The sequence below is a fragment of the Spea bombifrons genome, chromosome 2 (assembly GCF_027358695.1).
Source record: "Spea bombifrons isolate aSpeBom1 chromosome 2, aSpeBom1.2.pri, whole genome shotgun sequence".
NCBI classification, from domain to species: domain Eukaryota; kingdom Metazoa; phylum Chordata; class Amphibia; order Anura; family Pelobatidae; genus Spea; species Spea bombifrons.
In genome coordinates, this window is record NC_071088.1 from 52,465,973 (window position 1) to 52,493,472 (window position 27,500).

General features: G+C 43.4%; 1 protein-coding gene across 2 annotated transcripts in view; it reads left to right on the forward strand.

The window, feature by feature from the left end:
• Nucleotides 1–27,500, forward strand: part of KDM5B (lysine demethylase 5B) — a 72,559-nt gene that overhangs the window by 26,292 nt on the left and 18,767 nt on the right. For both annotated transcript variants that reach the window (XM_053454238.1, XM_053454237.1), the window contains 10 exons: nucleotides 4,426–4,548; nucleotides 9,035–9,205; nucleotides 10,408–10,464; nucleotides 15,474–15,602; nucleotides 22,227–22,317; nucleotides 22,422–22,510; nucleotides 22,614–22,772; nucleotides 23,457–23,576; nucleotides 23,659–23,817; nucleotides 23,909–24,090. In XM_053454238.1, the coding sequence (XP_053310213.1) occupies nucleotides 4,426–4,548; nucleotides 9,035–9,205; nucleotides 10,408–10,464; nucleotides 15,474–15,602; nucleotides 22,227–22,317; nucleotides 22,422–22,510; nucleotides 22,614–22,772; nucleotides 23,457–23,576; nucleotides 23,659–23,817; nucleotides 23,909–24,090 (1,280 nt within the window). The remainder of the gene's footprint in view (nucleotides 1–4,425; nucleotides 4,549–9,034; nucleotides 9,206–10,407; nucleotides 10,465–15,473; nucleotides 15,603–22,226; nucleotides 22,318–22,421; nucleotides 22,511–22,613; nucleotides 22,773–23,456; nucleotides 23,577–23,658; nucleotides 23,818–23,908; nucleotides 24,091–27,500) is intronic.

Here is a 27,500-nt window from a genome sequence, read left to right on the forward strand (position 1 = left end):
CTGTGGTTAAGGGGGTGTTAAGGGATAATTTAGGGGCAGTTATGGTTAATGGGGAGTTTAGGGTTAATTTAGGGGAATCTAAATCCTGGGGGCAGTGAAGTGACATATCTGGGGGTATAAGGCATATACAGTATATAAGGCATATGTGGGGAGGGCAGTGTGGCATGTCTGGGGAGGACGGAGTGGTGTATCAGGGTGTATAAGGCATATCTGGGGGTAGAGTGGCATATCTGGGGGTAGAGAAGTGGCATGTCTGGGAGGCAGGGTGGCATGTCTGGGGAGGATGGAGTGGGGTATCAGGGGATATAAGGCGTATCAGGCACAGTGGCAGATGTGGGAGGCAGCGTGGAGTGGCAGATGTGGGAGGCATTGTGGAGTGGCAGATGTGGGAGGCAGCATGGCGTGGCATATGTGGGGAGGGCAGGGTGGCATGTCTGGGGAGGATGGAGTGGTGTTTCAGGGGGTATAAGGCGTATCAGGCACAGTGGCATGTGGGGGGTAGAGTGGAGTGGCAGATGTGGGAGGCAGCGTGGCGTGGCAGATGTGGGAGGCAGCGTGGTGTGGTATATGTGGGAGGCAGCGTGGAGTGGCATATGTGGGAGGCAGCGTGGAGTGGCAGATGTGGGAGGCAGCGTGGAGTGGCAGATGTGGGAGGCAGCTTGGAGTGGCATATGTGGGGGGTAGAGTGGAGTGGCAGATGTGGGAGGCAGCGTGGCGTGGCAGATGTGGGAGGCAGCGTGGTGTGGTATATGTGGGAGGCAGCGTGGAGTGGCAGATGTGGGAGGCAGCGTGGCAGATGTGGGAGGCAGCGTGGAGTGCTGTGGTAGGCAGCGTGGCATATGTGGGGGGGCAGCATGGCATGTCTGGGAGGCAGCGTAGCAAGCCTGGGCTCAAATGTGCATATATTGGGGGGCTGGTTGGGAAATAAAGACAAGAAATGTATTATCAAAGTTTTTTTATTCTGCTGTTTGTATTTAACATCATTTGTTTAGTAAATTATTTTAAATAAATGAAAAATTTACATTCATTTTTTTTATCCAATTAATCGATTAATCGAAAAAATAATCGGCCAACTAATCGATTATTAAAATAATCGTTAGTTGCAGCCCTAGTTATATCTGTTTATTAGACTTTCATCAGGACAAGTCTAATAAACAGACTGAAACGTTGATTAGAAAACTGCAGTTTCTGGAGTGATTATTTAAAGAAGTCCCTGGAGTGGGGTTAGGATGTTATAAGATTTGCTGTTGCAGCTACTTGGCACCGGGCTAAAAAAGTGGTGATTGGTGTGCAATTGTTGATTTTGGATATTATATATATATATATATATATATATATATATATATATATATATATATATATATATATATATATATATATATATATATATATATATATATATATATATATATATATATATATATATATATATATATATATATATATATATATATAAAAAAAAGTGGTGATTGGTGTGCAATTGTTGATTTTGGATAGATATATATATATATATATATATATATATCTATCCAAAATCAACAATTGCACACCAATCACCACTTTTTATATATATATATATATATATATATATATATATATATATATATTATCCAAAATCAACAATTGCACACCAATCACCACTTTTTTAGCCCGGTGCCAAGTAGCTGCAACAGCAAATCTTATAACATCCAAAAAATAGTTACCGGCACTCCAGGGACTTCTTTAAATAATCACTCCAGAAACTGCAGTTTTCTAATCAACGTACCGTATTGGCTCGAATATAGGCCGCACTTTTTCCCCCCACTTTAAGACTTTAAAGTGGGGGTGCGGCCTATATTCGGGGTCTAGCGCCCGACGCCTGGAACATGCAGTCCCGGGCGCCGGACAGGCAGCGGGGTTAGGATACAGATCCCCCGCAGCGGTGCAGGGGACCTGCATCCTACTCCCCGATACGCTCAGACAGCCTCCCCTGCCAGCACTTCCCACGGGGGGGGGGGGGTGCCGGCACGGGAGGTTGTCTAAGCGCATCGTGCTGATGCGTTTTACCTCTGCACCCCCCCCCCAGACTTCAACTCTGTCTGACCACCAGTGCTAACCCCTAAAAAACAAACTTGCAGTGCTCGCCTCATATTTGTGGGCCATTACCCAACTGCCTCACTAGAAGCTTTCTTACCTTCCAATTTTAACCCTTTCCTGTCCAGATGCAGCAGCCTCTTTTTATAACAATACACTTGTCTTATCTCTTGACAGCATAGCTCCAATTACTAAATGTTACCCCCGACAATTGAAACACCAACCGTGGCATACCAAAACCACACGTTTTCTTCCGAAGTGCTGCTGCATGGCTGAATGCTACTTCAGAAAATCCAAATCCAGCGAAAACTTTATTCACTATAAATTCATGCTTTGCTCCTACAACTCTGCCCTCTCTCTCGCCAAACAGCTCTACTTCTCCACTCTCATATCCTCTGTCTTCTGACCCGCGACGCCTTTTTTCTACCTTAAACTCCCTACTCTGTCCCTCTATACCCACACCACAAACCTCTCTCATTGCCCTCTTCAGAGACAAGATCGAGACTATTAGACAAGACCTCTCTTCTTTACAACCCCCTCCTACACCACCCACCACCACCACTCTCTCTACTCATTCCATACTAACTGCCTTTTCCCCTACAACGGAAGAGATAGCTGCTCTTCTTTCTTCCTCTCGCCCAACAAGCTTTTTATTGTACCTGGGATGCACACCATGAGGGTGGAGGCAACAAAGGTTATGCCTAGGGAGGGCCTAAAGGTGTACATGTCACTGACCTATACTATGTAAGTTGGGGTCTTCCACGGAGAGTGGTCAGTTGTATTTGATACTGTCACAGACCGGCCTATCAGCGGAGATGGTTTGTGGGAATATGGGTGTGAAAGGTTAGCGACCAAAAAAAAGTTTCACTTTCCCCGCAGGTCACAAAGCAACCTCCACGAACATAAAACAGGCTCTCCCTCATTACCAGTTGTCCACTTTTTTATTCGTCTGTGTATTCGTGTCACCTGAGCAAGGGGATGGGAGTAGGTGGTTCTGCAGATTATGGCATTCTGATGACAGGGTGATATCTGCTCAACTTTGCCTGTGATCACACACTATGCAATATGATGCCATATTTTCAACAGATTACATATTGAATCATATCTGTCAACTTTTTCAACTTACTTTATCTTCAACAATGCAGCATTCAGGATAGGAAAAAGTCACACGTCACAGCCATTGATGGTGTGGTTCTGCAAATATAAAGGACAAGCATTAATCAACATCGTTTAGTAAGCATCCCTCCCTTCAATAAAAAAAAAATCATGACTATTTTTGATGGGGTCAAAATCACAACTATTTTTGGGGGGTTAGCTATAAATAACACACAATTCATCCACATATTCATTTCTTTTTATCCCCCCTTTGTCCCTCTTCTTACTCTATCTACCCCCTCTCCACCCCCTTCTCACACTATCCACCCCCTTCTCGCCATCCACCCTCTCCCTACCCCCCCTTCCTCACTATCTCTGTCTCGCTGCTCTGCCGCGGTGCACGCGGCTTCACTGCTGAGCGCTGGTAGTTCTGCCACTGACGCCACCTGATCTTGGCATAATTACGGCACCAGGATTATCATAATTCTGATTCTACAGATTAATTTAAGAATGAAATGTGTAAAACTAGCCAAATGCCACCTTCTCAGATCTCTACTCTCCTTGGTCTCAGCATAGTGCTGTTGGATATCCCCCTAACACATGGGTATCTAGATACCGTAATGTCTTGCTTCATGGGGCCTTTTGCCTCTGTCTTAGAGCAAAATATCTCTGTTCCTTGTGCTCAGACCCCCCCCCCAGTGGGTTCTAGTTCAGTAACTTAGATATTTTTTTTCCTCAGAAGGCATGATTCTAGGAGTTAATTCAATGAACATAATCATATGTCGGTGTGTGGTATTATGTTGGGAAGTTCCACTGTAAGGTCTTAGGTTAAGATCTGTCAGAACATGTCCTGTAATCTTCTAGGGATAAAACGTATATTTCTACAAGAGATCATATGTTTTGTATGTAGTATCCTAATGTCTAGATGATACTAAATGAAAAAGCGGGCATACTCTCACATTAACGTACACAATTGGGTCCAGAGCATATATGTAAAATGAAAACTTGCTTTTTTTTTTTCTGCACTGCAATATTAGGATGCTTTTCAAAATGAAACGCTTAAGGGACAGGTGGGCCATGCTGTTGCGTCCGTTCTCCCGAAGCAAGTGTATGCAAACCAAAATGGTTGTGCTGCAACTATGTCCTTAATCATGAGTGTCCTTAAAAGTGGGGTATGTCTGTACTGTGTAATTCTTACGGTAAAAAAAAACCACTGAACTAATAAACCATGCTGAAAAACATTTCTCCTGTCTTTAGGCTCAGACCAGGGTGAAGCTGAACTTCTTGGACCAGATTGCCAAGTTTTGGGAGCTTCAAGGATGTACTCTGAAGATTCCTCATGTTGAACGCAAGATATTGGACTTATTTCAGCTAAACAAGGTGAGAACTTGAATTGACAAGTTGGTATACGTCGTGTTGGGTAGTGTTAATTTTGATGGGAAATGCCAATATTTTAACTCTGTTCATGCGACAAATCAAACACCCTCTTTTTATAGAGCAAATGCTCTGGGGGAAAAATACCCCTCATTTTATAATCCTATTTCATTCAGTGTGACTCACAGCAGATACTACATACCAGTCCCTCCCTGCAGTCACGCTGACGATTGGCCCTGTCCCTTTTTTCTCCCAGTTCCTCCCTGCAGTCACATATTGGCCCGTCCATTTCCTTATAGCATCCACACTGCTAAGGAACTCATCTAACTGAGAATAATGTTAATATTTGGGCTGCTGAAAGTTAGGGGAGGTGTGGGTTAATTTAGGGGCAGTTATGGTTGATGGGGTCAGTGTGCTGTGAATCTGAATGCACTATAGGATATCTGGGGGTTATACGGCATATCTGGGGAGGACAGTGACATATCTTGGCGTATAAGGCATATCGGGGGCTATAAGGTGTATAGGGTATATAAGGCATATGTGGGGGGAGGCTGTGTGGGAAGCCTGGGCTCAACTGTGCATAACTGGGGGTAGGTTATGGTAGGTAGGTTTGAGAATTTGTCTGTCTTCAACCCAAAAAGGTCCAACTAGCTCGTCTTTGATAATACCAGCCCATACCAGTACCCCATCCTCCAGCTTGCTGGCATCTGAGTAAAAGTGGAGCCCTGTGGCCGTTACTGATCCAGCCATCTATACCCTCAATCACTCTCATCTCATCAGTCCATAAAACCTTTGAAAAATCTGTCTTCAGATATTTCTTGCCCCAGTCTTGACGTTTCAACTTATGTGTCTTGTTAAGTGGCGGTCTGGGTTTAGTCTTGCGTACCATATCCATGTCTCTGAGCACTGAACACCTTGTAGTTCTAGACACTCCAGGAAGGTTGCAGTTCTGTAATATGACAGAACTCGGGGATAATGGGTTCCTGGTAGCTTTGTATTCTTAAATCTCTGGCAGTTAATTTGCGCCCCACTATCCTAGTAAATTCAAGAGTGCTGCATCCCTCTGATGGACTTTTTACAGTTTTAGACCTTTCAGAGTAAGCCAAATCTTTTATTTTTTTTTTCCCTGCCCATTTTGCCTGAGAAAATTAAAGCTGCATAATAATTATGCGAATCTTGACATAGGGTGTTCACCTCCTTAGGTCACACCCTCCCTCATTACACAAATACACATCATTTATATGCTTAAATAAATAAGTATTCAAGGTTATACAGCTTGGAGTGTGAAAATATGCAGTGTATTTCTAAGTAAGCAAGTGTGTTGCCTCCTCCCCCCTCCCATTCGCCACTCTGCCTCCTCCCCCCTCCCGTTCGCCACTCTGCCTCCTCCCCCCTCCCATTCGCCACTCTGCCTCCTCCCCCCTCCCATTCGCCACTCTGCCTCCTCCCCCCTCCCATTCACCACTCTGCCTCCTCCCATTCACCACTCTGCCTCCTCCCATTCACCACTCTGCCTCCTCCCATTCACCACTCTGCCTCCTCCCCCCTCCCATTCACCACTCTGCCTCTCTCCCCCTCCCATGCACCACTCTGCCTCTCTCCCCCTCCCATGCACCACTCTGCCTCTCTCCCCCTCCCATGCACCACTCTGCCTCTCTCCCCCTCCCATGCACCACTCTGCCTCTCCCCCTCCCATGCACCACTCTGCCTCTCTCCCCCTCCCATGCATCACTCTGCCTCTCTCCCCCCTCCCATACATCACTCTGCCTCTCTCCCCCCTCCCATACATCACTCTGCCTCCTGTCAGCAAAGGAGGTTCACAAGACACTAGGTAGTCGGGTAGAGAGGCAGAGTGGTGTATGGGAGGGTGGCTCCCATACACCCCTCTGCCTCCTCCCCCTCCCATACACTGCTCTGCCTCTCTCCCGACTCCCTGGTGTTTTGTGAACCTCCGTTGCAGATAGGCACTTTCACTGCAGCTTCATAGAAGCCTCAGCGTAAGTGAAGGGCAGTAACGGAGCCTGTCTGTGCGCATCGGGGTGGCAGAGAGGATGATCCTCTGCAGGAGACCTCGATTCTCTGTCAGCCGGTGAGAGTCTGCACGATGTGCACAGACAGCCTCCGTTACTCCCCTTCACTTCTGCTGGTGCTTCTATGAAGCTCCAGTGAAAGTGCCTGTCACAAAAAATAAATAAAAAAAAGCCCCAGCGGAAGTGGAGGGAAGTTGTCTGTGCGCATCGCGCGGACACCCACCGGCTGACAGTGAGGGGAATCCAGGTCCCCTGCAGCGTTGCGGGGGATCTGGATTCTAGTGTTATAATCCGATCTCTGTTTGAGGTCTGTTGTGGTCGTGGCCTGTTTTATGCAAAATTATGCTAATATTTAAATACACAATTTAGAGAAAACACATCTAACAATACAACAATAAATTTGATTCAGGAATACAGTTAAATTATGTAAAGACGAATACCAACAGATGTTACGATATATAATGATATACTTTATTAATAACTCTAGCGGTAAAAACAATATCGAAAAAGGTTACCATAACAAAGTTACAGACAGTCAACAATTATATTCTAATAACATTGTAATACTTAACTTCAGAGAGTATCAGCATATCAAATGACTCCTTTGGTGTTCAGTTTCCAAAATGGCTCTAGATACCAGGATCATATAAAAGACTTTAAAGGATTCTTTCAGTATTTGTTTTCTAATTCTTAGTTACAATACTAGGCACTAAACTAGTCCTAGCTTCTTGGCGCTTAACTAGCCCAAGATGGAAGAGCAACTTTCTATTTCATACTTTTCTCTGGCAAACTTTCACAGCTCCCTTAGCTTCTGCCATGCTGCTTCCTTCCTGTCCTTCCAGTCCACTCTCCTCCCCCCCCCTGTCTTCCTGGAGTTCCTGATATCCCATTGTTCCTGGTATAGCCCACATGGCTTTTCATGTAGGTAGCCATTATCTATGGTCTTAGATAAACAATAGATGTACACATCATCACTCACTCTCTAGTGCTACCTGGTGGTAGAGGTAATGCACTTCTAAAACAATAGAAGTATAAACAATAGAACTAATTGATATTATAATATATTCCACAGTTAGGGGAGTGGTTTATCCAAAGGGAGATACAGATGTTGCGTCTATGACGTGAATCACTAATAATGGACGACGCAATCCATGTCCACAACAAGGTCGGATTATATAAAGAGGAGTTTTTCAGAGCATTTACTCTGAAAAAACCTCTTTTTTTATAATCGATAAAAATCGATTCGACTAATCAATAATGAAAATCGTCAACTATTTTCATTATCGATTTTATTGATTAGTTGTTGCAGCCCTAAATACAACCTCAGATGAACAACACATGACATATTACAACGTCATGATTTATTCAACAAAAATAAAGCCAAAATGGACAAGCCATTTGTGAAAAACACCCTTACTGCTTCCATAGGTATTAAGATGTTAAGTAGCAGACAGATGCTGCTTATTAAATGCCCTTGGTTAATGGATCATCAGCAAGTATGAACCCCTCTCTATGAAAGCCGAAGTTTTAGCAGTTTACTGGTCTGGAGCATGCAGGTGTGTGTGTGTGTGTGTGTGTGTGTTAACGCAATGTCAAGTAGGCAAGACATCAGCAATGATCGTAGATAAGCAATTGCTTCTTCTCATTAATCTGGGAAGGTTATAAAACCATTTACAAACAATTTAAACTCCATTACATAGTGAGAGATTATTCAGAAGTGAAAAACATTCAAGACAGTTGCCAATCCTGTCCCAGGAGTGGACATCCCAGCAAATTCAAAGTTACTTCTCAGACTCTACAGGCTTCGGTTAGCATGTTAAAGTTTTGGCAGTAAAATTAGAAAAAGACTGAACCAAATATCAAGTAGGAAATCTACAACAGAATGGCTAAAAAAGAGTCAAGGTGTTGGTATGGTCCAGACCTCAACCTGATTTAAGTGGAGGGACCTTAAGAGAGCTGCCTGCAATGTTGTAAAGAAGAGTGGGCCACAATTCCTCCACAACAATGTGAGTCATGCAGAAAAAATTACTTCAAGTTATTGCTGCTAAAGGTGGTACAAGCTATTGAATCATTAGGTGTATTTAGTTTTTCACTCGTGGCTTCCCAATTTTTGTTGAATAAATCATAACATGGTGTAATACATGTGTTCATCTAAGGCTGTAAGGAGCAGATAATTATTACGTCCTGATTTTCACACGACTGTGCTTTTTTTTTTTTTTTCCTTTCGGTTTCTTGGCCTTTGATAGTGTGGATTCTGGCCATTCTTGGAATTATTGGGCCATACTACTATAGCATTATTGTATGTGTTACTTTACACTGCATCCTTAAACTTTAAAGCTTTGACTTTGTACATCGCTTTTTTTTTGTGTGTTTTTGTAATTCGTTTAAAATGGTTTTGTGGAATTCTTTTACCATTTCATAGTTTTGAAATCATTGTATCTGTCAAAATCTCTTGCCTGTAGTTGGTGGCTGAAGAAGGAGGCCTTGAAGTGGTTTGCAGAGAAAGGAAATGGACCAAGATTGCAACCAGAATGGGTTTTGCTCCAGGAAAAGCAGTAGGGTCTCATATTAGAGGGCACTTTGAACGCATTCTTTACCCTTACAATTTGTTTCAAGCTAGTGCCAGCCTGACGGTAAGTACTTATGTGATATCAAATTAGCTTTATCATTCAAACTTTCTTTGTCAACACTATGGCTGCAACAACTAATCGATAAAACCGATAATAGGTAATGAAAATCGTTGCCAACTAATTTCATTATCGATTAGTTGAATCGAATTTTATAGATTAAAAAATGAGGGGGTTTTTTCAGAGCAAATGCTCTGGGGAAAAATACCCCTCGTTTTATAATCCATTTCACTCAGTGTGACTCACAGCAGTTGAAGATTGGCCCCGCCCATTTCCTATAGTGTCCACATGTGACACTCATCTAGCTGAGTATAAAATTAATATTTGGGCTGCTGAAAGTTAGGTGGGGATTAATTTAGGGGCAGTTATGGTTGATGGGGTGTTTAGGGTTAATTTAATGCATTTAATAAGGTTAACTTAAGGTGCAGTTAGAGGTAAAGGGGGACATACTGAGGGGAATCTAAATCCTGGGGGCAGTGAAGATTAATCCTGTATTTACTTATGAAAGTGTGCTGTGAACGGGTCTGTGAATCTGAGGGGACTATGGTATATCTGGGGAAGACTGAGTGACATATCTGGGGGTATAAGGCATATCAGGGGGCACAGTGGCATATCAGGGGGTATTAGGCATATAGGGTATATAAGGCATATGTGAGGAGGGCAGTGTGGCATATCTGGGGGTATGTGACATCTGAGAGGTAGTGTGACAAGCCTGTGCTCAAATGTGCATATCTGGGGGGCAGGTTGGAAAATAAAAACAAGAAATGCATTTTTATCAGTTTTTTTATTCTGCTGTTTGTTTTTAACATCCAGTTATTTTAAATAAATGAAACGTTTATATTTTTTATCTGATGAATCGATTAATCGAAAAAATAGTTGGCCAACTAATCGATTATGAAAATAATAGTTAGTTGCAGCCCTAGTCAACACCTCTTCCATTATTCTAACTAGGACATTTTTGAAATGGTTTTATAACCCTGGATTTTCTTTGTGTTTATGCAAGGCTAAAATACCTATTATGCAAAACCTGTATCCAATTTTTTTTTTTTTTTTTTTTAAATTGTTTTTGGTAATTAGGGAGTAGACTTGCTGTACTTCTACTAGCTGTCGGCTCCCCTTATCAATGCTATAATTACAGAAAAATAAAATCTAATCAGAGGGTAATTTTTGCCCTTTTGCTTATGTTGATCCTTTTGTTTATGCAACAGGCTCCTGATTCCTGTACAAATATCTCAGTCTTCCTGGATAATGCAGAGCTGGAAAAGGTATTATGTAATTGTTGGATTATTTTCACAGAATTTTAGCATGCCTAAACACTTAATGATGAATGTTCTATGTTTGCCTCAAAACACTTCATGACTGAGGATGGCATAGAACATCCATGCTTACCACTTGTGTGGTGAGTTTGAACCATAGAAAATCGACTGTCTGAATGGCTGGTCCCCCCTCTGCAAGAACCATCTTAACTTTGTGCAAGTGAACCAGTTTGGCCCCCATATCCTAACAGTTTTCCAGACTTCTCTGGGCCAGGTTTGTCAGCTCACTCGTTTAAGCACCGACAGCAGATGCACAGAAATGCCTTTGTTAGATTCAGACCCTGCAATACAGGAATCACCAACGGGTCTAAATACCGTATTGGCTCGGATATAGGCCGCACCCTAAAAGTTAAGTACTTTTTTAAAGAAAAAAAAAAAAACACAGATATGCTGCCACTCTGCCCTCCCCAGACATATGCTGCCACTCTGCCCCCAAGAGCCCCCCCCCAGACTTACCGGTGCAGACTCCCCGGGGTCTTGCAGGGCCGGCGGGGGACAGCTACGCAGTATGCGTATTCAACTTCCGATGCTGGCACTTTCGCCGTGGGAAGTGCAGGCAAGGAAGATTGATAACGCTTACATTGCCGCAGCCGGTGAACGTCTGCACGATGTACGCTAACAACCTCTCGCTGCTGGCACGTCTGCACGATGTGTTTTAACAATCTCCCTTGCCGGGACTCCCCCCGTGGGAATTCCCGGCAAGGGAGATTGTTAAAGCACATCCTGCAGATGTGCCAGCAGCGGGGGCTGTTTACGCACATCGCCGCTGCCGGTGAACGTCTGCGCGATGCGCTTAGACAACCTCCCGTGCCGGCACTCCCCCCATTGAAAGTGCTGGCAGGGGAGGCTGTCTGAGCGTATCAGAGAGTAGGATGCAGATCCCCTGCACCGCTGCGGGGATCTGTATCCTAACCCTGCTGCCTGCCCGGCGCCCGGAACTGCATGTCCCGGGCGTCGGGCGCTAGACCCCGAATATAGGCCGCACCCTCACTTTAAAGACTTAAAGTGGGGGGGGGGGAAGTGCGGCCTATATTCGAGCCAATACGGTATAGATGTTTTTTTTAATTGGCATAAACAGCAGGACAGTAAACTGGACACGCTTAATACATTTCACACAAGTGCTTAATCATAAATTAACCTGTCTGATCCTGGGAAAAACTTATAACCCCATGCATAAACTTATGAGGTTCGGATAAATGTAATTAATAAGGAGAAATGTATTAAGTAGGATAAATAACAATAATATAAATATTGTGAAATGTAATGTCTTTCTAATATTAATTTATATATATATATATATATATATATATATATATATATATATATATATATATATATATATATATATATATATATATAATTATACACACACACACACACACAGTATTGGCTCGGATATAGGCCGCCCCCGTATATAGGCTGCACCCTAATTTCGAATGTGGTGTTATAAAACAGCCTGTAGGTGTAATGGTCATATGTTTCAATACTTGTATTGGTATGTGTATATATACTGGATTTGCTTGAATATAAGACAAGGTTTTTGTCAGAGCAAATGCTTTGAAAAATATATCTCGTCTTATATTCAAGATCGTCTTGTAATCCAACCTTTAATAGAGGTCTGACTACAAGACTAAGATCCAGATCCCTCGCAGTGCTGCAGGGGACCTTGATCCTCCTCTCTGGCAGTCAGTGGACATCTGCACGATGCGCGCAGACAACCTCCGTTGCTGCCCGGCACTTCTGCCGGGGCTTCTATGGCGGAGCGCCAACGTGACTTTCCGGTGCTCCACCATAGAAGCCCTAGTACCAAGCAGCAGTGGAGGTTGAGACTAAAATCCATATCCCTCGCAGCGCTTCAGGGAACCTGGATCCTCCAGACAACCTCTGATGCTACCTCTATCATGGCCTCTATCATGGAGCGCCAGCGTGACCTTCCAGTGCTCAGTCATAAAAGCCCTGGCAGAAGTGCCGGGTAGCAGTAGAGGACGTCTACGTGCATCACGCAGATGTTCACCTGCTGCCCCCACTAGATACCATGGCGTCTGAAGCAGAGGGGTTTGGGGGGGTAGAGAGGCATATCAGGGAGACAGTGGCAAGCCGGGGGCAGATGTGCATAACTGGGGGGGGGGGCAGGTTGGCAAATAAAAGGAAATAAAAACAAGAAATGCATTCCTATAGGGTAGTCTTATATTCAGGCTTTTTCTTTTGTTCCAAATTAATATTAAAATTTTGGGTGGTTGTCTTATAATCAGGGTCATCTTTTAATTGAGCGGATAAGGTACTGTAGATTTGTCGGCTGCACATCCATGATGCGAATCTCCCGTTCCACGGCATCTCAAAGGTGCTTTATTGAATTGTGTTCTGGTGGCCATTGGAGTACAGTGAACTCATTGTCATGTTCACCCAAATAGTTAAACAGGTGTACCTAATAAAGTGGCCAGTGAGTAGGTATGTATGATCACTAATTGTCCCAGGGCCTACACTGGAGATATCAGTGTATATTTCTCTGGCTTCAAAAGAAATCCATATGAGGATGTGGCCTAGTGACTAAACAATATGGAAGCTTAGCTCAAAACTCAAACCAGGGAATTTAGACAAAAAGTTACAAGCACTAACGATAAAGTTTTCACCTATAACTCAACGATAGAGGAGGCAGTCTGATAGTTTCAGACTACTTTCAGCCAAGAAATCGGAGCAAAGGGGATATCACCTGTTGATATTGACAAGGATCCAGTCGAGTTGTCATCTCTACGTTAGTGGAAAACCTGCTCCTCAAGTGCAGATCCTAACCTAGGAGACCCCAGGATCTTCCTTTGAACCTCTCCGTTGAGGTGTCATTGCAGGACGGTCTGAGAGTCCCTGTTATGCGGCAAAATGTGCCTAGTTTTAATCTCTAAAAGTCTGACTTAAGTTTGAGTTTCAGGTGAAGAATAGTTATGGAGAAGGACCCCGTTGAATCTAAACATCAATTAAAAATAACCTGTCTTGCTCGCTAAAAAAGAACGCAAAGGCTAGTCTTGCAAAAAAACATCATGATAACACCCAAGACTTTTGGAATAATAATCTGTGGACTGATGAGTCAAGTGGAACTTTATGGAAGCTATGGGTCCTGTTATATTTGGCATAAAGCATACCAGCTGTCAAACACAATGATGGTAGTAGTGTGATCCTGAAGGAGGATGTCCGGCCATCGGTTTTATGACCTAAAGCTTAAGCGCAACTGGGTTATGCAGCAGGACAATGATCCTAAGCAGTCCACCAATGTGGTTAAATGTAAACCATTCACTTAAAAGTTGATTGCGTTTACTCATGTCTTTAATTAAAATTAGTTGGATTAAGCCTCCTTGGTCAGGGGATGCCGTCTGTAGCGTCGTCCATTGTCAGTCCTCTTCCATTCGGGTGTGTTGCGGATTTCCAGTAGTGCATTCAGAACCTTGTTTTTGGGTAATTTTGAAAAGGTTAATGCCATTTTGCTGCTGTTCCACCCTGGAACTTGATTGCTGGCTATGTAAGCGCGTGAGTAGGAAGGAGAGGAGTGCCTTCCTGTTGTCTGCCATCATTTGTTTCAGAGAACTGCAGACAATGGTTTCTGTCCCTCCTTCGAAGCAAGGTTTGGGGGTTTATTCTTTGGTCTAACTTGTGCCAAAAGCCTCGTGAGGGTTCTGTTTGTAGCCCTGCACTTCCTAAACAGTCGCCTCTGGTATGTCTGGTTCAAGAGGGGAAACTATAATATCCACTCTGGACACCTTATGTCTCCATAGACCTGGAAGATGCGTATGTTCACGTTCTTATCCATTACGCTCTTCAAAAGCGCCTACCCATAGCCACCCCTTGGGATTCAAGCATACTGCGTTTCCAGTTTCAAGCCCTTCCTTTTGGTCTGTCGGCAGCTCCCAGAGTCTTTACAAAACTCCTGGTGGTGGTGGCAGCGGCTCGCTTAAGGCTCCGGAGCTTTTCAGTCATTTAAAAGTGATGGAAAATCCCCTCCAAGTTTATCAATTCAGGTGTCCTGATTTCCGAACTACCTAATTTATATAGATTTTCCTCTTAAACATGTTATTAATGCCAGTGATGTCACAATGACATCACTTAGCTCACTATATCATTTTAATGATTTTTGTATTTTTTAAAAAAAAATTCCTTCGTTTTCTGTTTCAGCATTGGAGGAGGGTGAGAAACATGATTTTTCACTCTCCTCCCCGCGATCCCCCTGCGCGATCACACTGTGATCTCTATGCAAGTCCTCACAGACGTGCAAAGAGATCGCAGCGTCTGTGCCTCATCGGAGGACAGGATATCCCCTGCAGGGGATATCCTGTCCTCCGATGAACTTCCGTGTTACGTGGGCAGTGACGCAACCTGGAAGGGAATGCCTGATCACGCGATCGGCACTTAAAATGGCTTTCATGCCGGCTTCTGTCAGAGGGGAGTCCAGGCTGTCAAACAGCCTGATCTCCCATGCAGCGGCAGGGATGTGTCCCTGCCGCTGCAAGAAGGGCTGGACGTACCTATATACGTCCATAATGGGATTCTTGGGGTGCGTTTTTTGGACGTACCGGTACGGCCATAGGGGACTGAAGTGGTTAAATTCTTTCCCACCCTTCAGCTTTGGTATATCTATCCGTAGTGTCTGTTGGGACGGCAGGGAAACAGTAAGTTCTACTTCCCGAGAGCTTATTTTTCCTGCCGATCCCTCGGTGGGAAAATAAGCTCTCGGTAAGTAGAAATTACAGTTTCTGTACTCTAGATAGGGCAGGGACAGTGCATACATCTCTAACTAGACAGTGGTCCAAGATCCCAAAAGTACTGTGCACAAACACTATGCAGATGTAACGTTGACAGTATGCATTTAATGTAATAGGACTGGAATGTTCCTTTAACTGGTGAAGTTATAATATATCTTACCACTAACTAAATTTTAAAACTGTACTTAAGTGTTTCCTGCGTGCTTATTTCAGAAACAGATTCTTTCGGGACCTGATGTGAAGGAAAAGGAATACAAACCTCACGATATCCCACAGAGACAGTCTATACAACCATCTGAAAGCTGCACCGTTGCTAGACGGGCAAACCGCATGAGACCAGAGGTAGTGCAGATATTAAACAATATTGTGTTTTCATTGCATGGCAACATATTACTACTGCACAGAGGTTTAATGTATGCAAGAGACCTGGTAACAACAATGGGATTTTCTAAATTAGTAATAGCTGCTGAGAGGAAACAAATGTTCTTTGAGAGTTCTAGATGATAAGCGCTTTATTTTGGTTGTTTAGTTGGTTCATATAAATTGCACCCCATCTTTCCTTGTAAATGAAAAAAGGGCATTATGGTTAAGCAACCATGTCACGGACAGGGCTATTGGCCAAGCAGTGATGTGGGAGTGAAAGGGTTAAAGGCAACCAGACTTTAGGTGCAATTTTTCACTTTCCCAGGAGGGCACAAAGCAACCACCATGAACCCCAAATGACCACCCTCAAAAAACCCAGTATAAAACAAGCTGCCACCACCAAGAACTTTAAAACTGGGCTTACCTAGTAACAGGTTACCAAAAAACGCTAGGACTACAAAATACACCCAGTCCTCTTACTGACAAATTATCTATATAATTAACCCTTTAGTAACATGATATATATTTAAAAACAGCTATCTCTAGGCTTAATTTGATTAGAAAACAAGACAGAAAATGAAAATCTGCGTATAAAATAGGCCACATTGCTTTTACACAAAAATGGATATCAAGAGAGAGAGACATACCGTATTTCCCCATGTATAAGACGCACCTTTTTTTTTTTTAGAAAAATTTGGGGTCTATTTGGGTGCGTCTTATACAGTGGTGGTAGATTTTTTTATTTTTTTATTATTTTTTTTTACCGGAAAGGGGACCCGCTGCTTACCTCTGTGTTGCTCAGCAGCGTCTCTTGATCTGTCGAGGCGACACAGAAACCCAATGCAGTCACGTGAATGTACATCACATGACTCCGCTCCATTCCTGTTCGAGCAACGCAGAGGGAAACTGCGCACCCCACGGAAGTCTGCAAGCAGCACCAGAAGATCTGCAGTTCAGGTAAGGGTGGGGGAGGTAAATGAATGAATATATGTGTGTGTGATAGCATGGATCTGTGTGTAGGGGGCACAGGGAGGCTGAAAGTGATGTACATGTACTGGCTGCCTGAGCATGATAGGAGTGTGATTGTTAACAATTGCTAGCAGCTAACATCAGACACACTCATATCATGCCCAGGCAGCCAGTACAATAACTTTATGTAATATATTTTTTTTTTTTTACATTTCGGGCCCAATAATTAAGGTGTGTCTTATACGTGGGAGCGTCTTATACTTGGGGGAAATACGGTAAATGCAAGCACACAGTCGTCAAAATAAAAAGGCCAAAACAAAGTGCCTTCCATATTTGTGATCTTTGGATGTTGATGTCTCCTTGATGGTACATAGGTTCTCTCTAATTACCAATTACTCACCTTTTTATCACCATCCACCCAGGACCCCCCCCCTTCTCCTGTCACCTGTGCAAGGCATTGGGAGTAAGGGGTTCAGCTGGTTGACATCCTGAAGGCAGGGTCATATGTGCTGAAATGTTGAGCTTGGCATAATTATGACACCAGGATCATAAATTATCTGGTCCCAGTGATCATTTTCACCTACATGGAGTGTTTGTTCTCCCTGAAACCCGCATGCAATGTGCTTAGTGATGTAATCTATGGTGGGTCCCAAAAGTTGTACACTCATCATATTTTGGACATTATGCCTTCAATTGTTTTATTACGGATGTCTGGTCCAACTACAGGTAACGTGTTCCTGTCAAAGTTAACACCCGACATGTGCTAATCAAGTTTTATATTGGGCTCTAGCCCTAAAAGGGAAAGGTGTGAACAGATGTTAAAGGTAAAAATGCCCAAAAGGTGACAAATATACCTTGGTAAATTAAGTTCACAGCTGTGTTTGGTATGTTTATGGTATTTTTAAATGTTTCCACTAAATATTTTGAAACACACCAAGTCAGTATTAACCCCTTTAATGACAAAGCCCGTACATGTACAGGTTTGCATTGCAACGTGATAATAACACAGCCTGTACATGTACGGCTTTGCAGCGCAACCTGATAATGACAAAGCTGCATCGCCGCTATATGTCTTGGCTGGGGTGTCTAGTTTTTAAAAATATATGGTTTGATGGGGTAAATTTCATTGGCCGGCTTCAAAGATACCCGAAATAGCACATGGGGCAGCTTTGGGGAAAAATTGGTTTTGAAATAGCAAAAGCGCTACTGGTACTTATTGCCCCTTTAACGTGCAGAAAAAAAAAACTGAGTATTTCCCTTGCCATTCCAGGTGGCACATGAGAAGTAGGCTCCGCCTACCAGGTAGGGCAGGAAACACTATAAAAAAAAGGATACCTCCCCCTTCCTCCCCAGTGTTGTTTCCTGCCCTACTCAGGTAGCGGTTAGGCTGAAGCTTACCTCTTTTTTTGTTTTCTTGGAGCCCCGGGGGGGCATCCTCTCTCCCGACACCCGGTAGTGGTCCCGGTGGATCCAGGGTGATGCGGCAGCCTCGGAGGCTGTAAACTCCGCGGTAATCGCGGTAACACGAGGCTCAGTCCTCGTTATACGTTGCCCACAGCCCAGGGGGCTCACTGGGACGTACATCCCCGGGCTCCGGTTCTCTCCGTCCCGGGGAGGGGGAATCCTCAGCGTGCGGCGGCAGGAGAGCGCTCCGGCGCGAGCAGTTTTCTTTAAGCCGGCAGTGCCGATCTCGGCACCCGGTTTTATTATCTCCTCTCTGCAATTACTCCGGCTTCCGTCCGGGGTCACGAGAGGTCAATTGACGAGGAATTTCCGGATGTGACGGTTTCCGGGCCTTGGCGCCTAAATGCCTCTATAAAAACGCCAGAATGGGTAAGATCTTTCCATGCTCTTCGACCTGTACTGTATTATTGGATTTTTTACTCCTCTTTTTTTTTTGCCTGCCTGTGCCTGAGGACTGTATATTGCCTTTTCAAGTAGGTGTTTTCTCTCCTAGTTTAGAGAGAGATTTCTATGGCCTATTCCATTGCTTTCTGATGTTATAATTTTTGTGTTTTCTCCTCAGTTATGTCAGACAAAAATCCAGACATTCCTTCTGAGGCCTCCCCACATAGGAAGTCTGTGGGGAAAACGAAACATAAAGCCTGCTCATCTTGTAAAAAGACCCTACACGACCCTACGGCCAAAATGTGCAGCTCCTGCTCTCGGCCTAAAGATGTTTCCAATTCAGAATTTACCTCCTGGTTGAAGGGGGAGCTGCAGTCCACCTTTGACTGTTTTCGTGCCATGAGACGAGAGATTGGGTGGTAATCTCCACCGACGCCAGTTTGACAGGCTGGGGTGCCGTCATGGGAAGCCATTTTGCCCAGGGATCCTGGTCTCCCCAAGAATCAAGCCTACACATCAATTTTCTAGAACTACTGGCGGTCTGGAGGGCTCTCAGGTTCTGGTCTTCAATCCTGCGGCACAAGTCCATCAGGATCCTTTCAGACAACATCACCGTGGTGGCCTACCTTTCCAAACAAGGTGGCACCAGAAGCAGACGCCTGCAGACCCTGACTGCTCAGATCTGCAGATGGGCGGAGTTCAATCTCTGCACACTCTCTGCGGTTCATATCAAGGGGTCTCTGAATCAGGAGGCGGATTACCTCAGCAGGAAATCAGTACCTCCAGGAGAATGGTCCTTAAACAAAAAAGTCTTCGCCCTCATAACAAGGAAATGGGGCACTCCTCAGATAGACCTGATGGCCACGCACCTGAACGCTCAGGTAAAGGAGTTTTTTTCTCTTTCACCAGTCGGTCATCCCCGAGCACTGGAGGCACTCTCGCAGACCTGGGATTTCGACCTCGCTTACGTTTTTCCTCCGCTTCCCCTTATCTCCAGAGTACTCCGGAAAATTCGGGGAAACCCTCAAAAAGTCATCCTGGTTGTTCCTTTCTGGCCTCGCAGGATCTGGTTCTCGGACCTTACCACCTTGTCCATAGACGAACCTTTGCTTCTTCCTCAGGTGAAGGATCTTCTCATTCAAGGTCCTGTTCTCCACCCAGATCCATTCCGATTCAACCTCTCTGCATGGCTTCTGAAAGGGAGATCTTGTCCTCCAAAGGATTAGCTGCATCTGTGGTGAACACCATTCTTTCCAGCCGCAAAATTTCTACGGCCACCAAGTACCAAAAGGTTTGGGAGACATTCATCGCCTGGTGCAATGTGCATGAAGTATCCACTCCATCTATCCGCGAGGTGCTGCACTTTTTTCAAGATGGCTTTGATAAAGGATTTCAACCTGCTACTATCAAGGTCCAGATCTCAGCACTGAGTAACTTCTTGGATTTCAATCTGGCCTCTCATCCGTGGATCTCCAGATTTTCTAAGGGAATGTGTAGACTTCGCCCTAGGATCCGGCCGTCGGTCCCTCCTTGGGACCTTAATCTCGTATTGCATCAACTCACCTTGTCTCCATTTGAGCCTCTAGTAGATACCTCTCTTAAGCTGCTCACCTACAAGGTTGTCCTCCTCGTAGCCCTCACTTCCGCTAGGAGGGTGAGCGAAATCCAGGCTCTCTCCAGAGTTGAACCTTTTCTCAGGATTCTGCCGGACTGCATTATCCTTCGTTTGCCTCCAGAGTTTCTCCCTAAAGTGGTCTCCCCTTTTCATGCGGATCAGGAGATCGTCCTACCTACACTCTGTCCGGATCCCAAGAATCCCAAAGAACTGGAACTCCATTCGCTAGACCTGCGGAGATGTATCCTGTCATATCTCTCACGTACGTCGGCCTGGAAGAAATCCGATTCTCTCTTTCTGTCCTTTGCGGGGCCCCGCAAGGGCAGATCAGTATCCAGGGCTTCCGTGAGCCGCTGGCTTAAGGACGCTATCGCTTTATGTTACGTCTCCGCGGGAAGAGTACCTCCCTCCGGCCTGAAGGCTCACTCGACCAGATCCGTCTCAACTTCCTGGGCCGAACTCTCCGGGGTGTCTCCGTCTCTCATTTGCAAGGCAGCGACCTGGAGGTCGATCCATACGTTCGTAAGGCACTACAGGCTGAACCTTCATCTCTCAGACGAGTCTCAATTTGGTCGTCGTGTCCTTCAGACTGGAATCCTTCCCTCCCTATCTTGCTAATTCTTCTCATGTGCCACCTGGAATGGCAAGGGAAAGAGAGAATTCTTACCTGGGAATTCCTTTTCCTTGTCCATTTCCAGGTGGCACACTTTTTTCCCGCCCATTAAAATGTATTTGGTTTTTGCTATTATTTGTCTGAGTCTTTCTTTTTAACCACACTGGGGAGGAAGGGGGAGGTATCCTTTTTTTTATAGTGTTTCCTGCCCTACCTGGTAGGCGGAGCCTACTTCTCATGTGCCACCTGGAAATGGACAAGGAAAAGGAATTCCCAGGTAAGAATTCTCTCTTTCTAAACTCAGGACAAATAGAATCTATTTAGCAGGTTTTTTTGATTAGTTTTTGCAGATGAGTAAAAGTTCAGCTAAATTACATCTAAACGGTAACACACTGAAAAATCTTAAAATAGCCTTTGTCCCAAAATGTACTACGAGTAAGAAACAGTATTGTCATTAAGGGGTTAAACTGCTATATGATAAACAAGATGTTGCATACTTCACAACTGTCCCAGTTTTCACATGAAGCTGTCCTGGGTTGCTGCCTGCACTATACTGGTGAGCTGTAAAATCAATGAAGGTGCAGTACTCTTGTGGATTTATCTTCATTAATTGGCATTATTTTAAACAATACATCCATTTGGTTTATAGTGGGAAATGTAATTCAAATTATTACAATATATTACTCATGGTGCAGCACTTCTTTCAACTAGCGTTGACGGACTAAAACAGTCCAATGCATTAATGAAAGAGGGTCCTGCTTGTAAGCTTGCAGTCTACAGGTCTGTCTCAAGGTCTCAAACAAATCATGTTGATGGAATAGTATGAGATAGATCTCACCAAACACCCAATTCAATTGGTGAGATTAAATGTTTCACAATTACAACCCACGAACTGATAAACACCATAGACTAAGTAAAAGAGTAGGAGAGATTCACAGGCATATACCTTACATTTATTTATAGAGCGCTAGCAGATTCAGTAGAGATTTACAATCAGTTGGTAGGATAGATGTAACATCACAAACAATAACTTTTACAAAATGAGAAGAGGGCCCTTCTCTTGCGAGGTTATAATCTAGTCGGCTGAATCCGGAGGGAAATCGTTGAGTACACATAGTTTACAGCTCTGTTCAGGAGGATACCACTACTACTTTATCTTAAAACGACACTGTTTTCAGACAGTTTATATATTTTGAAGGAACTGTTTTACCTAGACAAACCAATTGATTGCACCGTAAGTATGCTAAGCAAACAAACCTTACCAGGTCTGTTGTATTCCTCGGAAGGCTTAATTACACAAAGGCAACACAAGAACTTTATTTTTTTATTGTAACAAACTGTCAGTGTCTGTTATTGCATTAAATGACAAGTGGTCCTTTAATTGCTGTAAATATTTGACACAACACTAGGAATAATGTCTCTAACGCTAAATGGAGCAGATGTAAGGTTCTCCACAGTACATAAAAATGTTTGTCGGAATTACCCCCAAACCCTAAGACGAAAAAAGAAAAAAAACTTTTGCTTTAATAAATTGACTTCTAATTTTTTCTCTCTCAAGACAGTTAAAATTAAAACTGAAGATGGTGAAACCATTCAGTCAAGAACTCTGCGTCGTAGGATGGAATCCACTCCCCCTAGACATGAAAATGGTGGGTGTAGGAGTACTGGCACTGAAATTGTATTTGATGAAAATACAGTTTGGTTTGGGATGTCAATATTAACCTAGTCCCTCACCATGAATCTCTTCTTTCAGGTAAACAGATTAAATTTATGATTAAACACGATCAAGTTGAAACAGTTATCGGAAAGCCAAAAGGGTATTCCAAGAAATGCAGGAGCCTGGTGAGTATCACATGCCGGTACACTGATGTAGTCTGTATGCTAGGAAAGCGTATGTAAATACTTTATGGTAAAATGATTAGCCTCTTTTTTGTGTGTTCTATAGGTGGATTTATATGTCTGCCTTCTCTGTGGGAGTGGTAGTAATGAGGATCGTCTTCTGCTGTGTGACGGATGTGATGACAGCTACCACACTTTCTGTCTCGTTCCCCCTCTCCATGATGTTCCCAAGGGAGACTGGAGGTGTCCAAAATGTTTAGCACAGGTATTAGCATAAAATTAAAGCACATTATAGAAATATGATTCAAAATTTCTTGTAATCTATATAAAACCAAACAAACCAAAACAAAAATCCTTCAGAACTGTGACTAGTCTGTGTAATACATAAATTAATGAACAAGTCACACCGACAAGCTCATGTTTTGTATTTTGTGTGTGTATGTATACATATCTATAAATAGTGTGTGTGTGTATGTAGTGGTGTGTGTGTGTGTGTGTATATGTATTTTAAACCGTTTAAAAGGGGGGGGTTCTTCGATCTCCCCAACCGAGCCTGCTGCTCTAGAGGCAGACATTATACTCTATCTCTGTGCGCACCCGATGCCGGCATGGTGGTACCCCCCTGATGAGTGGCACTCAGGGCGGATATGGGGGGCTGTCCCCCCCATATGCCCACCCTAGGTACGTTACTGCTAGTTAACAACACTTTTTGTACCACCTGGTGCTCGTGTGCTGCCTTAAAGTGACTGCATTCACAACAGAAATAGATTTAAAAAAAATAAAGCTCATTATTGCTCAGAGGATCAAATGAGATAAACACACTGAGCACCAAGTATTAGATTCATATGTGTGTTTTTGTCTGTGGGTTATATGCCTACAAAATAGGTGGCATACAAGTATACAAATACATTCTCAGTATATATTGCTGTGTGTCTTTTGTTGTTTTCAGGAATGCAGTAAACCTCAAGAAGCATTTGGTTTTGAGCAGGCATCAAGAGATTACACCTTACGCATGTTTGGAGAAATGGCTGATAATTTCAAATCTGATTATTTCAACATGCCTGTGCATGTAAGTTTTAATATTGAGTCGAACGCTTTGGATAAAGAAGAAATTCATATTTACAGACCACAGTTTCTTTACATCTCAACAGATGGTACCTACAGAGCTAGTAGAAAAAGAATTTTGGCGTTTGGTGAGTACTATAGAAGAAGATGTAACTGTGGAATATGGAGCGGACATTGCTTCCAAAGAATTTGGAAGTGGATTTCCTGTACGTGATGGGAAACTTCATGTAAAGCCAGAAGAGGAGGTAATAATTAGCTGTTTTGGCTAAAGGTGAGATGACAATGGGGATAAACAGGAAAACATTTTTCCCATATTTTGATATGTCCCTCACTTAGGAATACCTGGATTGTGGCTGGAATCTCAACAATATGCCTGTGATGGAGCCTTCTGTACTGACACACATCACAGCTGATATCTGTGGAATGAAGTTGCCATGGCTTTATGTGGGCATGTGCTTTTCCTCCTTCTGTTGGCACATTGAAGACCACTGGAGCTACTCTATTAACTATTTGCATTGGTGTGTATGAATCAAGCAATTGTCAACATAGGATATAGAGAAATTACCTTTCAAAAGGTTCTGAAAATAATGTGTTACACTAAGTTGATACATTAAAAATCCTAAAGAGAGAAGGGACCTTTATGGTTTCACCAAGTAAAAATTTTGTTTTTCAGAGGCAACTAGAATTAAAAAAGATTAGGCCAAGGGAAGTAATAGAACTGGGCATTACAAAATTAATAGAAATGAAAATTAAGGCATTTTTTTTTATGGCTTGATATTAAAAATGTTTAAATTAAGTTGGAAGGTTATAAGAGAATAGCGAGAGTAAAACCTAGGATTGGGTAGCAGAATAAAGTTGAGGATAACAGATTAGGAAGGGGCAATAAGGAAGACCAGAAGGAAAATGTCCTGTAAGGTGTTTAATTTGCTTAAGTAGTTTGCAGTGTTTAAGAACTATTGGGCATAGAGATCAAAGCCCCACATCGGGGCGTCAACGTTAAAGATGAGCTTCACTGGTTTTGCAGAAATGCTTCGATAGGGAGGCATTCAGCGACGCAAAACAGGATGCACTGTGACCGATCCAGAGAGCGATCATGGTTGCCACTGTGAGAAATTTTGCCACTTGCAAGATGGCAGAGTGTCCTTTAAAACAAATAAAAATACCCTTTTGAGAAAATAAAAAAATAAAATGGTAACATGTAAAAATAATTCTCCACTGATGTCACCATCAGGGGAGCCTTCCAGTTCCAAAAAATTTTTTACAAAATAAATAAAAGGCCAAATAAAGAGATGCATAGATATATAGTTTATTTTATAAGCAAGTCCTAAAATTAGCGCTATTCAAACAATTCTCTTACAGAAAGTTAAATGCCCATGGAGTGTCTACTGCTAAAAATGTATGATTTGATGGGGTAAATTGAATTGGCCATGTTCAACAATTTCCAATTTCCAATTTGAAAAATGCACACGTTCCAAATGTGGCTTTTTAAACCCCAAACAACCCACCAAACAATGTATGACAGTGAGCGCATTGAATTGGCCAGGCTCAAAGATGTACCAAATAGGGCATGGGCACAGGATTACCAGGATCACCAAGTTCAACATTGAAAAATGTGAATGCTCCAAATGTGGCTCTTTTGCCCCCAAACAGCCAGGCAAACCCATAGTTGGCCGATTTACCGTATTTGCTCGATCATAAGACGACCCCCCAAAATCAAAATATTAATTTAGGAAAAAAACAAAAAGCCTGAATATAAGACTACCCTATAGGAAAAAAGTTTTACTAGTAAATATTAATTCATGTAAACTAATTTTCATATTTAATAAAAGCTATGATTGAGAAAAATATATTTTTTATTTCCTTTTATTTGCCAACCTGCCCCCCCCAGTTATGCACATCTGCCCCCAGGCTTGCCACTCTGCCCCCAGAAATGCCTTATACCCCCCTATTTGCCACCCTGCCCCATGATATGCCTTATACCCCTATATGCCACTCTGGCATATAGGAGGTTAAAAGGCATATCATGGGGCTGAGTGGCATATAGGGGGTTAAAATGCATTTCTGGAGATATATATATATACTGCTAACAGCAATCACACTCCTGTCAAGCCAAGGCAGCCAGTACATGCTGGAACCTGGGGATGTTAGAAGTGTGATTACAGCCTCCCTATGCCAAGCTACCACCCCCACCCCCCTTACACATCCATGCTATCACACACACACACACACTCATTCACAAATATTTAAATACTCGTACTTCATTCCATTAATCACAGATACACACACACACACACACACACACACGCTCAAATCCCCCACCCCCTTACCTGAACTGCAGATCTCCCACTCGCAGACTTCTGCAGGGACCCGGCTGTGCGAGCAACTTCTCTAGCCCCGCCCCCAGAGGAAGGAGGGGGGAGGTAGAGTTATGTGAGGACTGTGCTAGCTTCCTATTTCCTGCTGCTAATAGCAGAGACGCTGCTCGCGATCAAAGCCCGGTAAGCAGCACGGCCGAAGCAGAATGAGGTCTGATTAGAAGACGACCTCGATTATGAGACGAGGGGTATTTTTCAGAGCATTTGCTTTGGAAAAAACCTCGTCTTATAATCGAGCAAATACGGTCTTTTTTTCGATTAATTGGATAAAAAAAAATTTCATTTATTTAAAATAATTTAATAAAGTAACGTAGGATGTAAAAAAACAAAAGGCAGAATAAAAAAAACTTTGATAAAATGCATTTCTTGTTTTTATTTCCCAACCTGCCCCCCCAGTTATGCACATTTGAGCCCAGGCTTGCCACACTGCCTGCCAGATATGCCATGTACCCCCAGACATGCCACACTGCCCTCCGCACATATGCACATATACCCCACATATGCACATATACCCCACATACGCACATATGCACATATACCCCAGTATGCCTTATACCCCCTGATGTCACTTCTTCCTCCCAAGATATGCTGTATACCCCCCTGATATGCCATGGTGCCCTCATAGGTTTGCAGACTCGTTCAAAGATAAAATACTTTTATAAATAAATACAGCGTTAATCTTCACTGCCCCAGGATTTAGATTCCCCTCAGTTTGCCCCCCTTTACCTCTAACTGCACCTTAAACTAACCTTATTAAATTAATTAAATTAACCCTGAAGAGAAGACCCCATTAACCATAACCGCCCCTAAATTAACCTTAAACACCCCACTAACTATAACTGCCCCTAAATTAACCCTAAACTTTCAGCAGCCCAAATATACATTTTATACTCACCAGTTAGATGCGTTCTTGAGCCATTTGGACAGTATAGGAAATAGGCGGGGCCGATCGGCACTTTGGCCCGCCCTGCCCACTTCTCCCTGTCCCTCCTTGCAGCCCATCGGCAGTGAATGCAGGGAGGGACTGGAAGAAGGAAGTGGGTGGGCCAATCGGCAGTGACTTAGTGATGGGAAGTTCGGATCATTAAAGTGAATCGGATCATTTCGATTCGTTCACTGAAATGATCCGATTCATGATCCGGATCTTCGGATCACTCAGTGTGCCTCCAGTAACTCCGTGCAGGCACACTAACGATTGGCCCCGCCCCTTTCACTATGAATCCTCCCCCCTGCCTCCAGTGATGTCAATGAAGGCAGAGAGTCGTTCAAAGATTCGGATCTTACAGTGATCCGGATCATTGTAAGATCCGGATCTTTGAACAACTCTCTGCCTTCATTGGCATTCTAATCATTCAGAGAATTTCACCATACTGTTATAAATAATACATTAATAATCACTGGATTTACATTCCCCTTTACCTGCAACTGCACCTTAAGCTAACTTTATTAAATTAATTAAATTAACCCTCACCATTAAATTAACCCTAAACACCCCATCAACCATGACTGCCCCCAAATTAACCCTAAACACCCCATTAAGCATAACTGCCCCT